Source organism: Saccopteryx leptura, chromosome 1 (genome assembly GCF_036850995.1).
Source record: "Saccopteryx leptura isolate mSacLep1 chromosome 1, mSacLep1_pri_phased_curated, whole genome shotgun sequence".
Classification (NCBI taxonomy): domain Eukaryota; kingdom Metazoa; phylum Chordata; class Mammalia; order Chiroptera; family Emballonuridae; genus Saccopteryx; species Saccopteryx leptura.
In genome coordinates this window covers 195,815,561-195,831,741 of record NC_089503.1, presented here as the reverse complement: position 1 = coordinate 195,831,741, position 16,181 = coordinate 195,815,561, and the positions used below count along the sequence as shown (strand labels likewise).

General features: G+C 53.0%; 1 protein-coding gene across 49 annotated transcripts in view; it reads right to left on the bottom strand.

The window, feature by feature from the left end:
• Positions 1-4,187: 4,187 nt before the first annotated feature.
• ANK2 (ankyrin 2) overlaps positions 4,188-16,181 on the bottom strand; it is a 380,102-nt gene continuing 368,108 nt past the window's right edge. For 34 of the 49 annotated variants that reach the window (XM_066383813.1, XM_066383817.1, XM_066383818.1 and 31 more), the window contains 7 exons: positions 14,692-14,962; positions 11,781-11,873; positions 11,260-11,343; positions 11,003-11,167; positions 9,908-10,090; positions 8,082-8,173; positions 4,188-6,388 (listed from right to left, as the gene is read on the bottom strand). In XM_066383813.1, coding sequence (XP_066239910.1) covers positions 6,205-6,388; positions 8,082-8,173; positions 9,908-10,090; positions 11,003-11,167; positions 11,260-11,343; positions 11,781-11,873; positions 14,692-14,962 — 1,072 coding nt within the window. In that variant the 3' untranslated portion in view covers positions 4,188-6,204. The remainder of the gene's footprint in view (positions 6,389-8,081; positions 8,174-9,907; positions 10,091-11,002; positions 11,168-11,259; positions 11,344-11,780; positions 11,874-14,691; positions 14,963-16,181) is intronic. The other 15 variants (XM_066383826.1, XM_066383831.1, XM_066383867.1 and 12 more) reach the window with 2 other exon arrangements.

Here is a 16,181-nt window from a genome sequence, read left to right as displayed (position 1 = left end):
AGACACGGCCCAGCCTGCGCAGGCTGGGCCGTCCATACACCAGCCCCCCGGGGACTGTGCACAACGTCGGCACGCTGCCGTCTCTGAGCTCCACACTCAAACAAGACACACCTGGTGAGAACAGCCACACACGGCTCCAGTTAGTGTCAGACGTCAGACGTGCAGAATTTGGCTCCATTGTTTTTTGCTATTACCTTATTTATTGACTTTTTAGCAAGAGAGAGAAGGGGATGAGGGTGGGCAGACAGGGATAGACAGACAGGAGGGGAGAGAGATGAGAAGCATCAATTCTTCTTTGAGGCACCTTAGTTCATCGATTGCTTTCTCATATGTGCCTCGATGGGGGGGGGCGGGGGGCGGGGGGAGGCTACAGCTGAGCCAATGACCCCTTGCTCAAGCCAGAGACTTTGGGTTCAAGCCAGTGACCATAGTCAGTCTATGATCCCACGCTCAAGCCAGCGACCGTGGGGTCTTGAACCTGGTCCGCAGTGTCACAAACTCACGCTCTAGCCACTGCGCCACTGCCTGGTCAGGCTCACTATTACATTTTTTAAAGGTACATACTACATTTTCTTTTCACACAGATACTCAATAAATGCCCTAAGGTAGAACTGCTCGGTCCACACATCTGCACACACGCAGTTCTGGAGATAGTGCTCTCCGGCGTTAGTGGCCTCTCCCAGCACCCGGGCTAACACTCAATCTGATGAAAACTGCAACATCATTTGTGAGCTCCACCCAAGTGAAGACAGCTGTCACCGCTGGTGGTGGGGGCCAGCCTAGGGCAGAGTGCGACAGGTATGGAGCCAGAGAGGTTTTCTCCGTTACTGCAAAGTATTGCAAACCCTGAGCTAACACAGGCAGGAACCAGAGCTCGTAACACAAGTGTGCTTGGACATTTGTCGAGGAACTGCTGTTTGTACATACACATACTGTTAGATTCAGGAAGGGGTCCTGAGACTGCCAGAGTGTAATTATTGAAGGAGCCAGAACAGGGAGGTGCTGATAGAGCCCCTGTGAGGCTGAGAACAAAGAAGATCAGCACAAAGGAGGAAAAACGTTTGCATTCCATTGGTCAGAGACCCTTATCAGAAGTTTATGTTTGAAATTCACCAATAGGCTAGACCCAGCCCCTGTTGCTATGCTGCGTGCGGACCCCTTAGCGAATAGGTAACTGCCACATCTGCTTCTGTATAATGCTTGCTTACTTAGGATATATAAGGACCTGGCTGTAAGCGCCAGGGGCGACTCCCATTTGCATCTCCCTGTGAGTATGGTGTCTCAGGACATCTGGGGAGTTTGCCCCTGCGCAGGTTAAACTTGGCCAATAAAGTACAATCTAAGCTCCTAAAAGTCTCCGACGTTTGTTCTCATACTTGGTGGATCCAATAATACCTCATTCGGTCATCAAGGAAGAATATACCTCTTACGGTTTTCTTTTTTTCTTTCTTTTTTGGGAGGAGAGAGAGCAAAGCCAGAGTAGGAGAGAGAGCTCTTATGATTTTCTTAAAGGATACAAAACCCCAGAATGCGTACTGCCTTTTGTACAAACACCTCCTGGCTGCCTGTGGGGATAATCAGACATCCTCTCCTGTGGCCTCTCAACGCAGGTAATTGTGTGAACAGATGTTAGTCCTGTACCATTTCTGCATATTGGTCATGGTTATTTTTTTTTAACTGTGTGCCAATTCATATTGCTATTTTATCTGTGATTTTTGCATCATTATTCCTTAGTGATATGTCTGAGTTTTTGTTTTCAGTTGAAATTTTTTGGGTGTGTTTCATCTATTTTTGTGACCAATGATATACTTGCTTCCTAAACACAAACAAACAAAAAACGATTGGGAACTTTTCTTTCCTCTAGGGGCCATGGGGGCAGGTCGAGGGGCATTGGCATTACCGTTTATTGAAGCTTCACAGCCTCTGTCAGCAGCACCGGGACCTCCCCAGTCTCCATGATTGGCTTATTGGGTGCACTGATGGGGTCACCAGAGGACGTTGGAGCAGATTCATCATGAGGGACTGGTTCGCAAGGCAATGGAGACTGAGAAGTGCCACCGTCTCCTCCTGCCGGGGGCCTGGGCTGCAGTCCCAGTCACACCGTGGGCCTGGACCAGGCACGACAATGTACAAGGGCAGAAGAGGGACGTCCTAGCTCAGGCGTGACACCATCCCCTTCCTCTGCCTTCCGGACAGCTCCGCAACCCCCACCACCACCACCACACACACACACACACACTGCGGGGTCCCCTTCACTTCATCCCCGTTCAAATGTAACTTCTTCTGGAAGCAATGCTGCCCACTGACATAGAATTCACTGTCACGTGGGGGTTGCCTTTCCTGTCTCCTCTTGGCTGATTCTTAGTATTTTACATTTACATAAAAGCATCACTTATTTTCAATTGGATCAATTGAGGTGATGTTAATAAAATCATGTAAGTTTCAGGTGCACGATTCTACAACATATCTCTGTGTTCAAGCCCCCATCAAGTAAGTCTCTTTTATCACCACTGACTCCTCTCTACACTCCTCCTCCCCCCACCCCCTTTCTCTCTCGAAATCCCTACAAATGTTGTCTGTGTCTATGAAATGTTTTTTCTTTGCTTCATCTCTTCACCCTTTCCACCCAGGCCCCCCACCCCGACCCCTCTGGCAGCTGTCTGTCTGTCCTCCGGTTTCTACATTTACGTACATAAAATTAGGTAACTTTAAAATAAACAACTGCTTTCTCCACGTTCTCCTGACCATCAAGCTCTTTTCTGACGCTACCTCACACCTCACCCCAGCCCACCTGCCCGGAACAGCCTCCAAGTCCCCGGGTCACCTGTGCTGACCACCTGGCTGCCTGAATCAGGTTCCCATGCCCCCTCCCCTCCCCAGGCTCCACTTATTTGCCAGCACAGCTCACAGAACTCACAGAGAAGCATGTTGTTTCCCCAGTGCACCAGTTTCTTGTGGCAGGACGTCACTTAGGAATGGCGGGATGGGGACTGAAAAGCAGAGCTCCCATCCTGTCCTGTGTCCCCCCCCCCCCCCCGGGCATTGCTCTCCTGGACCTTCCCGAGCTCTGCAGCGGCTTCACCATTCCCTGGTCAGGATGAACTGACCGCTGGTGATGGACTCCACCTGTCACCCTTCCCCCTTCCGGGTCGAGTGTGGGAAGAAGTCTCCTAGCCACCAGCCCCCCACCCTCAGGTGCGTCTGTCACATAAACACAGGTGTGGTGAGAAAAGGGGCTTGTTAGGAATAACGAGACCCCATTTCACCTTTACAGTCTGAGCCATTTCGGGAACGGAGGGCAGTAGGCGCTCCCGTGGCTCTGATCTGGGTCCTGGCTCTGGGTCAGACCGGCAGCCTTCTCATCCTCAATCTTACGTCACCCTCCGGCCTCCTATTCTGAACCCCATACGCTCCTCTTCCCCTTCACCCAGTGCAGTCACCACGTTATTATTTCAAAGCAGCTCTTTGGTGTATTGTGTCTTTCTGTTCTGATGAACACGCAAGTTCTTGCCGGTCGGCATTCCTCCCGGCCCACAGACCACACAGCCGGTTTGCCCAGTCACTTCCCACGCAGGTCCTACTGGCCACCTGGGCCTGAGAATGTGTGGCCCTGGGTTAAGGCCTGATGTTTCCTGTGACCTGCGCTCTGCCGTATCCCATAGTTTCTAATATGTGTTTCTAGATTTTTTTTTTTTTTTTTTGGAAGCCAGACTGGAAAGATTGAGAAATGAAAAGTCCTCATCCCTGTTTCCTGAAAGCTGCGGCCTCAGGACAGAGCTGCACCCCCCACCCCCAAACCCCAGAACTCCTAGGTCTCATTCACCACCAATCCCAAAACAAAAGGTTTGCTTTTCTCCTTTTGCGTAACAATGACAGTAGAAGTTCTCCGCTTGCAAGCCCCTGGTCTTTCTGTTCACCCCAGGCCTTAACTGTTTTGGACACAGGGTGCATTCAGTTACAAAATAAAAACAGCCAGCAGCAAAAGAAAAAAAAAAGAGAGAGAGAGAGAGAAAAAACAAGCAATCTGTGTCTTTCCTGCAGCTTCTCATCACTCTGGCCTCCTTCCTGTGGGAGGACACCATGTCTCCGGAAACCAGAGGTGCCTGCGGAGAACAGACCACGGGGCCACAGCTAACACTTGTACATTTTATTTAATTAAATCAGCCGTTGTACACGTGGCAGCTATGTATTGTTAGTGCTGTGTTTTTTTTTTTCCATTAACTAATACATGCCCTCATAAATATATTCAATTAGTGTTATCACCATGGGAACAAGATGCTGAGTCATCAACTGAAAATTCACTTCTTCTCACAGTATTCAAGTTTTTTGATTACACAGCAAAAATCAAAATTTAAAAAAAAAGTGAATAACCATTATATTGTTAACACAGACATCATCTGCACTGCAAGTTACACGACGGAAGTGCGTTCTTTCTGGAGCTCCAGTGAAGGGGTGAACAGAGGCCATCGTATCTCCGGAAGTCTCGACTTGGGCCCCTCTCGTGTTGGCTGCCAAAGACGATGCTTGCGTTCTTATCCAATGGCGAGAAAGTGCACGCACTGAGGGTTAGGGGACTTGGCCTGTGGGGACACCTCCCTCTCAGGAAATCCCCTCTTGGCAATGCTACCTGATATGAGGCAGTGCCATTATGTGTGACACCAGGAGCAATGACTCCTTTTTGCACAACAGGAAGAGACCAGCTGGAGTTGGGAAACGTTCTGTCTGGGAGGACAAGACTCCTGTGTTGGTTTTTTAAATGTCATCTCCCTTGAATCTATTTTCGTTGAACAAAAAAGTTGATCCAAAATGTATACGGTGAATATATTTGTGAATAGATATGACTAAAATGCCACACAGCTCCAACCACAAGGGAAATAAAAGACTACGTACAACGTGGGGATCGCTCAGATGATGGACCTCCCTTCTCTGAAATAAACACATGGGGAATGGCACAAGGGCACTCCAGAGTTTTTGAGGGAGTTTGGATTTCAAATAAATAAAAAAAATATTTTTTAACTGAAACCAAATTCTTAAGGATTTCTCTTATCTCATCTGCAAACTTAAAAAACAAAACAAAACCGACCTCATTGAAAAGTGAGAAGTGCTTGCTCTGGGGACAAAGAATGAAAAGTGTCCATGTGACTGATCAGAAGACCAACGTGATTAGAAGGATTCTGACTGTGGTTTAAGGTCCTTAAATGCTACATGCAGGTAATAGCGAAGATAGAAACCCTATGTATATTTTTAATATACATAGAAAAAGGAGAAGAAACCACTCCCACACGGTAAAGGAGCTTCATGTGACGTGTGGTGAGCACATCCTGTTTCCACTGAATGGTCTCCGGTGCCGTGGCCACAAGGAAGGACCACCGATAAGACAGCGTGGTTTGCTAAAGCAGCAATGGGGTCTGGACAACTACAGTAGTTACAGCTCTGTAAAATACCCTGCCAACGTGTCCAAAGTCAAAAAGACCTGAAGATGCTAGAAGGCCACAGGACGCAGCTGCTAGCACCTGGATACCTCTCTGCTCCCCCGGCCGCCCTCGGCGAGGCTGCAGGAGGATCCGGGGAGCCCAGAGCTCCGGCAATAAACGCTTAGGGCAGTTCCTCCCGACGGCCCCCCACCCTGGACCAGGGCCATGGCAGCGCCAGAGGAGTGCTAAGGACTGGTGGGTCTGATGGGCTTCATCCGCAGCGGAACGGCGTCATCATCAGGTTGTGTTAGCAGTATCTTCACTAACCACATTCAGCCATCGCTAGGGGCCTTCCGTTCCACAAGGCCCAGTGTGGTCACGACAGGCAGTGCCTTCCATCCGACGTGTGTCCACCAGAGCGTTTTCTATGTACATTGTACCCGGACATCCCCTCGAGGGACGATGTCTCACCGTCATCATGGGAAGAGGTCTGCAGGGACTTCCCCTGATCGATGGCTTCTAGTGGAGCTTGTGTAGAAGCAAAGGACGATGGGGCGGCCAGTCCCTGGGGCAGCTTGGATGCCAGGAAGTCAGGGGCACAGCACCCGGGATTAAGGATGCTATCTTTGGTCACAGATGAGCTTATAGTTCAAGGGGCTGGGGACAAACTAACCCAAATGCAGTGTAGGTGCCAAAGTGGACATTTCAGGGGCGTCCCGGGCCAGGAAGAAGGTCACTCTGCTAACAGAACGGCAAGGCTGCATCCAAGGGGCGTGAGCCCCGGGCACCCTCACTTGGCCTCTTGCTCCAGGTCGTCCTTGCAGAAATGCCGAAGGAGCTGCTGCAGGTCACGCCGGAGGGGGTCCTGCTCCAGGGTTTCCGGCACATCCTCCAGCTGCTCCAGGTACACACGCTTCCCCTGCACATCCTTCACCACCGCCCTCTTCCGCGTGCTGGCCTTACTGAACGTTGTCCTGCGGGGACACACAGGACAGGGTCAGTCCCCCTGCTCTGTCCACCCGACCACCCGTCACTCAGCCCCGTGTGAAGGGCTCGGCTCATGCTGCGATCACGACTCCATGCACACCTCTTGACAAGCTAAGAACGACTCTTAGGAATTAACATTTAAAACTCCTTAACTTGGGGCTAATCCAAAAGGGGGGTGTGACCTACTACTATACTTGCAGTTAGTGCTACTGACTTTCCCGCCTCCCAACGTGAGAACGCGACGTGCCTCAGCTCCCTCTCCATGCTCCCTGTGCCCACTCGTAAGTACAGGTCCTCAATGCACAACATGCCCTGACCACGGTTTACGCACCGGGTCCTGTTTTTACTTTATTTTCCTGATCGGTTGACTTGAGAGCAAGAAGGAGGAAGAGAAGCACGATGAGCAGTTAGTTCCCCTTCGTCATATGTTCACCGTCTGAGGCTCGTGGGTGCCCGAGTGGGGAGTGAACCCGCCACCCTGGCCCATCAGGAGGCAGCGGTCAGGGCCACCAGGTGCTGTCATTACGCTGACCGGTCGGGACACTGTGAGTGTCCGAGAATGCGAGCCACGCTGAGAAGGAACGTGAGCGCAGGGAAGGCGCGGCCCCTGCGCCCGGCCACCGGCCCTCCAACCCCGCGTGCACTGTGCTGGCATCTGGAAGCACCTGTCTGTTTGCCCCTCTGGATGAGAAAGGCGCCTTAGGTTCCAGTGGCTGAAACCAGATTCTGACCCTATTTCTCCGTCAGATCCTTTCTGCCCAGAATGAGTGGAAGCCACGTGGCTCAGGTGCCCTGAGGAGGGTCCAGCACGGCTGGTCCCGCAGGCCGCGCCGCGAGCCTGTGTGCATCCCGTGGCGGGCGAGGGGCAGCGCCCAGGACGGAGGGACGCACACACGGCAGAGCCCATAACCCGGGACCGAGCGACAATCCACGCCTCCACCCCAGCTCGATCCCTGCAGCTAAGTATGCAGGAGGAAGTGCTCTCGCGATCTAAGCCAGAGAAGATTTCACGAAGCTAGGCTGTACGAAATCGGTTTTTTGAAGATCTCGCTAGGCTATGCTGTGCAACATCTCATGCCATGAGATCTCAGGAGGCTAAGCTGTGCGAAATGTCACGTGAAGAAATCTCGCGCGGCTAGGCTGTGGGAGTGGGGGGAACTATGCCCATGAAGATCTCGCGAGGCTACACTGCGAGTGTTCCTGGGCTTCATGGGAGCGGGCGGATGAAGCTCCTGGCAGCGCGGGGGACAGAAAGTTGTTCACGTCACCGCTCCCGGAGAGCCACCCCTCACGTGGTTGGCAGGGAAGCAGCAACGGCCCCTTTCCCTCGCCCACGACCGTGTAGTGTGGGCTGACAATGGAAACGACAGTGTTTCTTTTTTCTGGGGGAGTGACCGTGCGTCCCTGCTGTCCAGTGGGGTCCTCGGGGCAGGACGCAGGCGCTGCGGGGCCGGTCGCCTCTCGGACTCTGTTGACCCAGGGCAGCCCGCGGGTCAGACCCCAGCCTGTGCCGCCCCATGGCCACCCTTCCCGACCGCCCTGCACCGTCCTCGGCCCGGGGTCGGGTTCAAGCCCTCCGAGGACACGCCTGGCTCCCCACAAGGGCTCCTGTTTCCTGCTCTTACAGCTGCGAGACTCGAAGGTGTTAGTGGGCAAGCAGCACGCCATGCTGACCCAAACCTTTTAATCACGGATCCGTCCTCTCTCAGGACCTCGCTCTCTACTAAACTGGGGGCGTGGACTTGCGCGTGGCTACCTGCGTACCTCAGGGCCTGCGTGGGAGAGGAGACGAACACGGTCACAAGCCGCGGGCGACGCTATCTGCTGCTGTGCTCAGTCCACAATGTGGAAGGACCCGCTTGAAACGACAGATCAACCGCCCCTTAGGAGCAGACCCGTCCCGAGTGTCCCTTAAACTCCCCCGTTTGTGAGAGGCTCGATCCTAACGCTTCCACAGACTGCCAGCCAGCAGCCCCTGCGGCGTTTGCGTCCTTCAGGGTCCCCCTCCTCGCTGTCCCGCAGTGAAGTCAGGCGAGTCCTCTCGGGCTGCCCTGTGCCCCGTGTACACATCAGGCACATTCAAGAAATCAACCTCCAGACTCAAAACAAGCAGCAGCATCTCAGACACTCCATCTCGGGATGGTCCCCGTCACCATGCGGAGAACCAGGAATATGGAATGAGGTGCGCTACTGATACCCCAGCCCACACAGCTGTGTCATCTCCTCGGCATGGAGCGGGTGTGGAAGAGATCACACCTGTAACGTTCCACTTCAGGACATTTCAGGAGCAATAGAAGTGTTTGCAGACATCCGCACACACCCACCATCCCTCCATCAAACCGCAGGGCCAGCGACGTGCCGGCACTCATGCTGCTCCTCTGGGATTTGGGGAAGGTGACAGGATGTGCAGTCTGCATACTTGAACCTCCAGAGGTCACCGAGCCCCTGACTCTGTGGACAGCAGCCCAGGACTCCCCCTCAACGGGAGATAAAAAGGCTGCATCAGTTCTGGTCACTTCTGCTGCAAATGAGCTTGCGACCAATTTATAAACCTTGTTTTGCTTTTCAGAGTTTTTGGATTTTGTAATCGTACTAAGGTTTTATGTATCTGTCACTACAGGTCCATTTCCTAATTATTGCAAGTCAGGACTTGAATTACTAATGTTTGTTTTATTTATGGGTATGAAATCCGTGAGTTTTGCTCAGGCCTCTCACTGCACATACTGCAGAACACTAGCTAGCAGAGCGAAATCTCCCTCGAAGATCTCGTGAGGCCCTGGCCGGTAGAGCGTCGGCCTGGCATGCAGGAGTCCCGGGTTCGATTCCCGGCCAGGGCACACAGGAGAAGTGCCCATCTGCTTCTCCACCCCTCCCCCTCTCCTTCCTCTCTATCTCTCTCTCCCCCTCCCGCAGCCAGGGCTCCATTGGAGCAAAGTTGGCCCCGGCACTGAGGATGGCTCTATGGCCTCTGCCTCAGACACTAGAATGGCTCTGGTCGCAACAGAGCAATGCCCCAGATGGGCAGAGCATCGCCCCCTGGTGGGTGTGCCGGATGGATCCCGGTCGGGCACATGTGGGAGTCTGTCTGACTGCCTCCCCGTTTCCAACTTCAGAGAAATACACACAAACACAAAAAAGATCTCGTGAGGCTAGGGTTGTGGCCATGAGAATCTCAGGAGGCAAGGCTGTGCGCAATGCCCCGTGAAGATCTCACAAGGCCATGCTGCAGGCGTTTTACTTACAGGTATAGACTCTCGGCGTTCTCTCGCCTGCCTGTCACTGGGCCTATTCCAGCAGGCTCGCCAGCAGGGCGATCTGCGGCTCTCTGCCCTCCCCTCACTACCTGGGCGTGCTCATCACGTCTGTGGTCACCCCGCGCTCCGGGGCTGGGCGGCCGCAGCCGGGGCTACTGTTCCGGGTCAGGCACTCTCTGGGATGGCCCCGCACCCTGCTCAAGTGCACACGAGCAAGGACACAGCGCAGACACGGGGCGGCCACTCCACTACCTTTTCAAAGTCGTCTTTGGCTGAGGGAAGATCGGGGACGAGACAGGGGTCCCCCAGGTGCTTCTCCATCCTCTCTCCACGCATCACCGTGGTTTTGACGACTTTGCTGACTCGACGGCCTTCCACGGGCTCTGCCTGGAACTGGGAGGTCTCGCACAGGGCACCAGGATCAGACAGAGTCACCTAACGGAGAAGACAAAGGGCAGGTCTGACTGTCAGAGGGTGACGGCAGTCCACTGTTCTGTGACGAAACAAACACAGTGTCACGTTACACACCCACCTTCCAAAGAAAGGAGCTGAGAAAGAAGAAGTGGTTAGAAAAGACAAATGCTACCATCAGTCGGTAATGACACTGTGGCTGTGTGCACACAGCCGAATCCGGCTCTCAGCCAGGCACTTAGAAACCTGTCCTAGGTTATGTAAGACGCAGTGTGGACAGAACACCCTGTGGAGCCCCCCCCCCCCACTATGGCAACATTCTGCTCCGCGTTTTGAAGATCAAGTCCTCCCCAGGATGAACTCTCAGAAGATGTCAGAAGCTGCAAGGCATATTTCTAGAGATGCTCATGTGCCTTGAAATAAAACTGTGAGGATGTGGATGAAGGAAGACAGAACAGCACAGATTATGCGTCAGAGTTCAGGTGTCCCTCAGAGAGGGGCAGGGAGAGCAAGACACTGTCTAGGGGCTCTGCAGCCGCCCGGCTGTCCCCGCTGTGCACACAGGGGCCTATCCTGTCACACTGCCCGCCAGCCAGCAAGAGTCCAATCTCCTGGGCTTACTACTAGGTTTCTGCTGTGGTCAACTATGAAGTAGACAGAAAACAGAAACAAAAAGGATGAAGAAGACAGTGAGTATAAGACTATAGGAGTCCCTGACGGCTATTTTAAAATCCCAGCACACCATGGAGAAGAACGAGTAGGTAAGAGCTGAGAGACACAGCACAGGACCATCCTCCTTATCCAGGGCCCATGTCACACCACATGCTGCCCCTACATCAGACGTCCATGTCACACATCTGCATCACATGTCCACCTCTCACACCCACATCACGACACTCCATGCCATGCTCCACAAGGTCGGCCTCACGGCCTCACCTCTGACTGCTCTGTGTCACTCTTCAGCACCACACGCTTTATCACTTTAGAGTAGCCATCCCCGTCCTCGATGCTGACAGGTTCCTGGGGCTGTCCCTGCACAGTGACTTCCTCTCTCTCAATGCCATCGGGGGACACATACCGCCTGATGACTTTCCTGGTAACCTGGAAAAGACAGCATTCATGCATCTTGCCTTCCATTGACAGGACTGGGCACCGAGGACTGCAGGCAGGAAGCCGCCCTGCAGGGACACTACCTTCTTCATCACGGTGTGTCCATGCTCGTCCACATACTGCTCTTCCGTGACTGTTTCTGGGGGCATGTCAGGTACGTCATCTCCCTGCACAGAGAAAGACGGGTCACGCTGGCAGGTGGCACTGACCGAGGGGCTCTCTGCTCCCGGTGCAGGGTGCGAGGAGGTTAGACGGTTAATGGAGTCAGAGAAGCGTTACTGAGAGGCCCAGTCTCACCACAGTTGCTTCACAGAAAGGAAAGTAGGTCACCCCATGCTCAGGAGGCTCCAACCAAAGTCAGCCAAACCACACGGACACACAGGCAAAGGGCACGCGGTGGAGGAGGGCAGGATAGCAGGAGTTTCGGCGTCCCCGCGGGCATACCCCTGGAGCAGCCACGGCACAGCGTCCCAGCCTCCGCACTGGAGAAGGTCACCTGGCTGTGCACTGAGGCCGTGCAGAGCATGCAGGTGCCGCTGCTCTGGGCAGCCTCCAAGGCTGCAGGGACACTGTCCCTGATGTGCCGTCTCTGAGCGGCCAGTACCTGAATAATCACCCGCCTGCGTACAACCCTGGTGGTGACCGTCGCCTCGTCCTCTGAGCTGGCCTCCAGCCCACCCAGCTCATCCATGAGCTCCTGCAAGCAGGAAAGCAGGGTGGTTATTACACCAGGGAGCACCTCTGCCACAGGCTCTGCTGAGCTGGAGGGCATTTCTGGAGGTTCTCTTCTCTCAGCTCTGGGAACAAACCAGCAGGGGCCCCAACAACAGCACACGGGTCTCAACCTTCACCGAGGGTACAGCTTTTTGTTCAACATCCAAAAGAAACCCTGGCATCTGAGCCTGTCCAAGCCCCAGAGGGCCAGGACCTGCCAGAAGAAACCAGTGGCTTGCCCACAGGCTCCCGGGACTCACGCTCCTGATAAGTAACCAAGTGGGGACACGCGCCTCCTGACTCTCGGGCTTCGGCTTGGAGTGGCCGGCCCGAAGGTCTAGCAGTGTAGGCTGCTAGTGGCCCACACTCCCGCAGGATGTGCCTCCTTGCAGTCTCATCCGGCCAGGTGCATCAGCAGGGAGGACACCCCAAGGGGTCTCACTTGCTCTATAGAGGCCCAGATAGGGACGGAGGCAGCACATCACCTCCAATGACAACATAACATCTCAGAAGCCACGAATCAAATCATTCACTCCACATGGAATATTATTCAAGAAGAGAGAAAACGACATTTTCTCAACATGTTTTACAAAACACCACTTTCATCTCGATATTCTTTTCTGCTGAAGAAAAACACATCGTCTAGGTCCAGTTATATATTAAATACGTTCAAGAACCTGCCGCCTAGAAAACAGGGTTGGCAAGGAACCTGACCGAAATCCGGTCCTCGGGTCAGGCTCATGAGATAGGAGGGTTAAAACCGGACAGACTGTACAATGCATCACCCAGAGAATTGTTCCGAGTCTGTACTCTCTTAGCTTAGGGATTATCGAGCTAAACTTGGTAGCTTTTAAGCCCAAGCAGCGTCTACAATACATTTGTACTAGAATTCACTTAAGCCACGACTACTGAGATGAGTGATTCTGGGCAAAGGCAAACATGAACGAAAAACCCATCATGGATGAATTCATTATTTCCAATAACTGCCCAAACTGGGGAACTGTCCCGCCGGAACTTCTGGTTTCAGTTTCGACGGCGCCTGCTGGCCGATGACACACTCATAAGTGAACCAACAAATGTCAGTCTTCAGCCCCAAGATCTGTTGTGTTACCTTTTCTTCCCCCAAAGTTTTAATTCTTTTACCTAACTAATTTTTTCCTAACTAAGATGGATACAAATATTTAAAAAAAAAACCACTTCAACATCTAAATGTTTTTGAATTCTAAAAGGAAAAAAAATTGTTGTGGACCGTATATGGCAAAAAGCCATTTTAGATTCGAGGCTTAGCAAAAGGCTAAGTTCTCCCCCCTCCGTCTCCATGTTTGGCTATGATGCTGAGTATTTGCACCCACTCTACTTGCTTCCTTAGGTTGCTGGAAGCAATATACATGCCCTTCCTCTGACTCTTTGTTTTCGGAGGTTGGTAGATTTCACTAATGTATCCTGTTTATGCCTTGGGAGAGTTCCTGTCTTAGCCTTGGATGTGCAACTTTGTATCAGGGTCCTTGATTTGCATATGGTTATATAATAAAGCAAACTGGGGCTATGGGGCACTGGGATACTGCTAGGCATGTTGAAGAGTCCTCCTGGTCCCATCGTTTTTGTTTTGATAAGTGTGTTTCCTTAATTCCGCACCGTTATTAGGAGCCGCGCTGGTCCGCGGCAAAAAATAATACCTAATTTGTATTGAATGAAGTTGAATGCTAACCAACTCACAAGTGAGTATGTGAGAGTCACCTACAGAGCTGTGTAAATGCAGCTTCTTTCCCGTCCCCCAAGTTCAGGACTCTGAGGGAGATCCAGCCCCAGTCCGTGGTGAAGGGCAAGGACCATTCAGACCATGTTCTGAGAAGGAACAGTTCACATGGATTTCTTTTTTTTTGTATTTTTCTGAAGCTGGAAACAGGGAGAGACAGTCAGACAGACTCCCGCATGCGCCCGACCGGGATCCACCCGGCACGCCCACCAGGGGCAACGCTCTGCCCACCAGGGAGCGATGCTCTGCCCCTCCGGGGCATCGCTCTGCCGCGACCAGAGCCACTCTAGTGCCTGGGGCAGAGGCCACAGAGCCATCCCCAGCGCCCGGGCCATCTTTGCTCCAATGGAGCCTTGGCTGTGGTAGGGGAAGAGAGAGACAGAGAGGAAGGAGGGGCGGGGTGGAGAAGCAAATGGGCGCTTCTCCTATGTGCCCTGGCCGGGAATCAAATTCGGGTCCCCCGCACGCCAGGCCGACGCTCTACCGCTGAGCCAACCGGCCAGGGCCCACATGGATTTCTTAACGACAGCCTGAGCCCCTTCCACAACGGCGCTCCCTGAACGAGGGGGGACACTGGGCGGCATCTCATGACGCTGACATCCGGAAGCAGCAATATGTTTAGGTAGAAAGCCCTACTTCTGAGCCATCCCTAGAATTCACACTCATGTGCAGAATTCGCACTCATGTGCAGACTTCGTCCCGCACCTGCTACAGCAGTCTGAGGTCGCTAACTGAAAAGCTGTGTCAGGGGTGTTATTCCAGCCAGCATTCAGTTTTCTTAGCACAAGGGTTTCCAGAGATAAAATTCAGGCTGGTGGTCAGGTAGCTAGAATTGCAGCAGTGTATCAATTTTTCTAGATTGGCTGGTTCCCAGATTTTCAAAAAGGATTGAGTGGTTCACTTGGTCCAGGTTCATTAACTTAACAAACCATGTAGTTTTGCAGTAAAAAACAAAATGAAACAAAACAGAAATCTTAAAGAAATGAGAACTGGGAGAAGGTTTATTAGCTGTGAGCAGGAAATGCAGAAGGGAATTCTTTCTTACCTTTTGAAAAGCTGAGTTTTCACCGAGGCTTTCAAAGGCTGGTGGCTCGTCATCGGTGGACTCCACTATCACCAGGCTGGTTTTCCGCGGAGAACGGCTTTCCCTGAGTTCTGGGGAGTCCTCGGGCTCCTGCACCACGGGTGAGTCTGCCCGCTCCCTGGGGCTCGGGGTCTGGAGGTGGGGCCTGTCATCCTCAGGGGCACTGCCGGGAGAGCCAGCTGCTGCCACCGCCTTTTCAGTATCTGACTCTTCTGTCCCCGGGGCTGTCTCACTGAAACGGAAAGGCCAGGTTCAAGTGGACCGGGTGCAGCCCTGGCTGCCACCTGCAGAAGCAGGGACCTCGGAGGGGAACACGGAATGCCCTGCACAGTCATAAAGGTCAAATACGTTTTTGCAAATTTGGCCAAGATAAATGAAATGTCAATATAAAGGCCCCCGTGAGGTACAATGTAGAGTCCCCTCATGGACACCACAGAACCAGGAAAGGTGTATCCAAGGCCCCCATGAGCTACAGTGTAGAGTCCCCTCACAGACACCACACAACCGGGAAAGGTGTATCCCGAAGGTGAAAAGTTCCCTCCCCGGGCATCATGGTCAGCTAATCACTACCAAGTACAGAAGTCGTGATTCTATCTTTTCCCTGATAACTTGAGAACTGAAGGATTGAGGAGGTTTGACTGACAGAGTCTTTTGAAGCAAGAGTCAGAATTTGGCAAAATGTAAAAAGCAATGAATAAACCCCATGTTCATACAGTTATCCTGATCCTAAAACATAGGAAGAGCCTTACTCTGGAAGGCTGTGGGCCTTGATGGAACGAGCTGTTGGCATGACAACTCTTCCCGCTGACAGCCTGTGGAGTTATCCCAGTGTAAGCCTACGGTCTCAGTCTCTGATAGAAGGGAATCCTCCACTTCTCTGCTCTGCTTTGACGCCCCTGACCCCCATCTGTGTCCCCGGTTCCCCTCTCTCCTGTCCCCGCCTCACCCCTTTTCTGTGCGCATCCCCTGGATCTGCAGACGGACAGGGCCCCGCGGGAGAAGAGACCATTCATCACCTGTGTCCCCGTCTGTCTCAAGTTCCAGTGACTGCGGCACATGGCTCACCGGGCGACAAAGGACTGTGAGGCAGGCCCCCTGACACTGTTCTCAGATTTCGGGGCCGGAGACCAGCTTGTCCTCAGATCCGTTTCTTTTTCTAACCAACTAGTGTGGTTTGAACAACTCTTGGCCTTTGCAGCCGGGACGCCAGCTCCAGGCTATGCTGCTTGGTCACGTCCCTCTGCCCAACCCACCTGCCCCTCACCTGCTGGGCGAGTGTCTATACCCCATCTGTGCTGACCGTGAGACCCCAGCTGTGCGGAAACCAAGCCCCACCCCGCTCCCCGCCCCGCCCCTTGCTTCTCATCCCATGAACCTGCCACCAACAGGCACACGCCAGAGCATCAAAGAGAGATGTGGTCCCACCATAATCTTAACTAAACAATGCTTTC